This window comes from Fukomys damarensis, unplaced genomic scaffold (genome assembly GCF_012274545.1).
Source record: "Fukomys damarensis isolate Sample0158 unplaced genomic scaffold, DMR_v1.0_HiC HiC_scaffold_13, whole genome shotgun sequence".
Classification (NCBI taxonomy): domain Eukaryota; kingdom Metazoa; phylum Chordata; class Mammalia; order Rodentia; family Bathyergidae; genus Fukomys; species Fukomys damarensis.
In genome coordinates this window covers 10,817,101-10,821,493 of record NW_022900925.1, presented here as the reverse complement: position 1 = coordinate 10,821,493, position 4,393 = coordinate 10,817,101, and the positions used below count along the sequence as shown (strand labels likewise).

The 4,393-nt window shown below is 47.4% G+C and overlaps 1 protein-coding gene across 1 annotated transcript in view; it reads right to left on the bottom strand.

Annotated features, from left to right (window-relative positions):
• Positions 1-3,522, bottom strand: part of Tm4sf5 (transmembrane 4 L six family member 5) — a 6,057-nt gene extending 2,535 nt beyond the window's left edge. Inside the window, 1 exon segment of the mRNA XM_010605777.2 lies at positions 3,349-3,522. Within this exon segment, the coding sequence (XP_010604079.1) occupies positions 3,349-3,522 (174 nt within the window).
• Between the last annotated feature and the right edge of the window lie 871 nt (positions 3,523-4,393).

Sequence of the window (4,393 nt, the reverse complement as noted above, 5' to 3'; positions counted from 1 at the left end):
TCTCTCTCTCTCTCTCTCTCTCTCTCTCTCTCTCTCTCTCTCTCTCTCTCTCTCTTTTCTTGGCAAAGCCTGTCTGTGTTAGCCAGGTTTGCTTCTGCTGCTCCAGTCTTCCAAGTAGCTGGCTAGCTTACCAATTTTTATTTATTTATTTATTTAGGGTTTTTTTTGGAGACAGGGTCTCACTATATAGTTGAGACTAACCTGGAACTCGAGTGTTGGGATTACAGACAACCAATTTTTTAAAAATATATTTTAAAAAGTTTTTGAGTGGGGGATGTAGTTCAGTAGTAGAATGCTTATCTACCTTGTGCAGAGGCTTGGGTTCAATCTTCAGAAGCTCAAAAATACATTTATAATAAATAATATTTTATGTTGGGCATAGTGGTGCATGCCTATAATCCCAGCACTCAAGAGACTGAGGCAGGAAGATCACCATGAATTTGAGGCCAGCCTTTTTAAGACAGTCACCCTGTCTTAAAAAACAAACTGAACAGACATGACAACAACAAAAAAGAAGTGCACATGTATGTTCACTTAAAGACACCTAGGAATGTTCACAGTAGCAATAAAGCCAAACTGGTTCCAAATGTCCATCGACCTCAGAATGTTTAAATAGATTGAGATAAATTCTCACAATGGAATATATAAGAAATTTTAAAAAACTGCAGTCACACATAATAATACAGATGACTCATAAATTTCATAGTAAATTAAAGAAGCTAGATACAAAAGAGCACATACTTTATAGTTTCACTGATATAGGCAGTAACCATGCCAAACTAGTCTGTGCGGTTAGAGTAGAAGACAGGAAAATGGTTAACCTTGTTGGAGGAGGGAAGTGCCTGGTGAGAGGCATGTCTAGAACTCTTGTACTGATTCATGATCTGGGTTCTGGGCACATAGAAGCATTCACTTTATAAGAATCCCCAGGCTAGGGTGGGAGTGTGGCTCATAGTAACATGGGAGCTTAGCATGCCCGAAGACCTGGGTTCAGTCGTCAAGACAAAAAAAAAAAAAGTCATAAAATGTCAAAAATGTGGAAGTGTTTTTCAGTAGTTTCCTACTTTGGATTACTCATTATCTTTCAAGGGTGACATGGTCTGGTCTCTGCCCATCTCAGACCTCATCTCATTAAACCTCAGCTACGCTGGCTGCCAATCTGATCCTCAGATGCATGGAACTCCTGTTTGCGACCTTCTTACCTGTTTTGGTCATTTTGTGTGTGAGCTGAGACATCCTGTAATGAAGGGCTTCCCTGGAAATGCTGTGCGCTGTGGCTCTGGCTGGAAGTATAGCTCAGTGGTGGCACACATGCTTAATATGCACAAAGCCCTGGGTTCAATCCTCAGGACACACACACACACACACACACACACAGAGGCCGCCCCCACTTTTCACTAGGAGCTCTGTTTCTTTTGGGGGGGTTGAGACTGTGCGCTGTGGCTCTGGCTGGAAGTATAGCTCAGTGGTGGCACACATGCTTAATATGCACAAAGCCCTGGGTTCAATCCTCAGGACACACACACACACACACACACACAGAGGCCGCCCCCACTTTTCACTAGGAGCTCTTTGTTTCTTTTGAGGGGGGTTGAGATGGGGTCTCACTATGAAGTTGAGACTGCCCTGGAACTCACTATGTAGCCCAGGCTGGTCCCGAACTTACAGCGATCCTCCCTCCTCAGCCTCCCGTTAACAGGCTTGAGCCCCCACTCCTGGCGAGGAGCTCTTTATTTCATAACTGTACCTACTCCAATCTGCAATTGTCTTGATTACTTATTTCCTTAATTCATTCAGTGACTATTCACCAAGTGCCTGTTAGGTGGAAGCCCTGATGTAGGCACCAGGCACACAGCAGCCAACATATGAGGGGCTCCTTGCTGCCATGAGGCTTCTAGTCTTTTTTCCTTCGTATCTTTTGCTTCATCAGTGGGAATGCAGCATCAGGGAGAGCAGGGGGCAAGGACCTTGTCTGTGTCCCTGTGGTCTGATGTGGCACCTCCTGAGAGTGACAGTCAGTGAAATTGGGGAGCGAGGCAGCCGTGGGTGAGGATGTTGAGTGTGCATTTGTGGAGATTTCTCCTGAAGCAGACTAGTTAGGCTGGGTGGACGAGTTGGGGGAAGTTTAGGCCGGAGAAGGGGCACAATGTGGCACTGGGTGATTGTAAGTATCTGGGAGAAGTGTGACAGCTCCGAGAGAGTGGGGTGCAAGGTCAGAGATGGAGTAGAACCCAACAGCCATAAATCTATGCAGGAGGTGGGAAATAGGACTAGAGAAGTCAGAAGGTAGGAGGGATTGTTGGTTAAAGGAGAGAGCTATCCCCATTTAGCTAACAGAGGTGTGACTAGCAAAAGGGACAAAGGTAAAACTCTCCCAGAAGACCTAATCAGTCAGTTGTCCTGAGAATTCGGGAACTGTGCTGGGTAATTTTTTTTTTTTTTGTACTGGAGATTGAACTCATAACCTTCATACTGAGCTACATCTCTATCCACCCTGTTTAGTTCTGAGACAGCCCCATTAAGTCACAAAATCACCCAAGCCAGGATGGAACTTGTGATCTTCCTGCCTCAGCCTCCCAGAGTGCCTGGGTTATAGGCATGACCCACTAGCCCAGCCAGATCTTTCATCTTTGCCCCATGAAGGTATTGTACTGGGTTAATCATCCAAAAGTTCTAGAGGAGGAGAGAGTTGGAAGGCAGAGCTTAGGAAGTCTGGGGTGTGTGATTCCTCTTCCCCCATTTTTTCTGCCAGGTTCTAGTCTCCAGAAGGCTTGAGGGCTCCTTTTCTGTCATACAGACCTAAGTTGTGAGTTTCTTATCGGTAGCACTCAGCACAGAGTGGGCGCCCAGAAGTGCGGGCTGAGGGTGGCTGGGTGTGGAGGAGGAGAAGGGAGACACGAAGCTGGTAGGTAGAGTGGCTGATCTGTGCTGTCACCCTGGCTCCAGGCATTTTCAGTGCCCCGTCCGTGCCTATTATTACCAGGTCCTTGTAACCTCCCACACAACCAGCTGCTCCTTCTGCTACTAGCCTGGTAGTGAGGTGTTCCCATCTGCTTAAAAGTGGAGGCAGAGAGGGGAAGGTAGGACATGCTCCCACCCAGAAGGGAAGCTCTTCAGAGACTTCAAGCTCCTTGCCTTCCCCTTCCCCTCAAAGCTTCAGCTCAGGGTGCTAAGATTCCTCCAGGGCCATCTACAAAGTGCTTAGCATGTTGGAGCAGATTAGGCAGGCTTCTAGACCCCAGCAAGACCTTTCCATCTCCTCCAAATCCTTTCCTTCTCCCTCCCCATTCTGTCCAGCACCCTACAGAGTGGCACCCAGGTCCCTGGCCCGTGCTCCAGCCTCCTCACCATCAAGCCAACACCGATGAAGCCTGCCATGAGCCAGACTTGCAAGCTGAGATGGTCATTGGTCCAGGTGGTCTTCCCATCAGGCACCAGCAGGAGGGCATTGGCCACAATGCAGACCAGGGAGAGAAGGATGAGTGAGAGCCCCACGCAGCGGGCACATTTTCCTATGCACATGGCAGGACGTCAGAACAGGCAGGCAGTGAGTGAGAGTGAGTTGGAGGTTCCTGGGTCCAGAGGAAAACAGGTTGGAGCAGAGCAAAGGTCAGAGAAAAGGTGTGTCAGAAGCTGGCGGGATGAGAACGATAAAGGAGAGAGGCCGTGGGGAGGTGGAGGCAGAAGGACCACAGCTCAGGAGGTAGAGGGGAGGATGTGGTGATGGAGGACGTGGGAGAGCTTGTCATGTAAAGGAAGCTGCGTGGGCTCAGTGTCTTCTTCCTGTCTGTCTGCAGGCTCCTCTCCATAGCCCCTCCTGAGTTCCTTACCTGTCTGAAGACTTAGCCAAACCCCTTTAAGACTCTTAGTCTCAACTGCCTCCTCTGAGTACAAAGTAATGTGATGCCACATGGGCTGGTTGTAAGGATTCAGAAGGACAAGGTGGCAAGTTTTGTTTGTTTGTTTGTTTGTTTTTGTTTTTGTTTTTTGGAGACAGAGCCTTGCTATGTAGTTCAGGCTGGGCTTGAATTCACTATGGAGTCCAGGCTGGCCTCAAACTCATGGCAGTCCTCCTGCGTCAGCCTCCTGAGTGCTGGGATTACAGGCGTGAACCACCACACTTGGTTTATGACAAGTATTTTGTAATGTAGGAAGCACAAAGCAGATACACAGTGGTCTTATTATTGCTCTTTGTCCCACAGAGTTCTTCCTAGAAACTAAAAAGATTTTGTTGTCTTTTTGTTTCTTCTTCTGAATATTTGCGCATCACCTCTGTTGAGGAGCAGTCTATCCTCTCATCTCAGTGTTTGATGCAATGATGGCTATGTGAGCCCAGCCAGGCCCGTAATTATATATATATATAAAATATAATTTATACTCTGAGGTCCAAAAA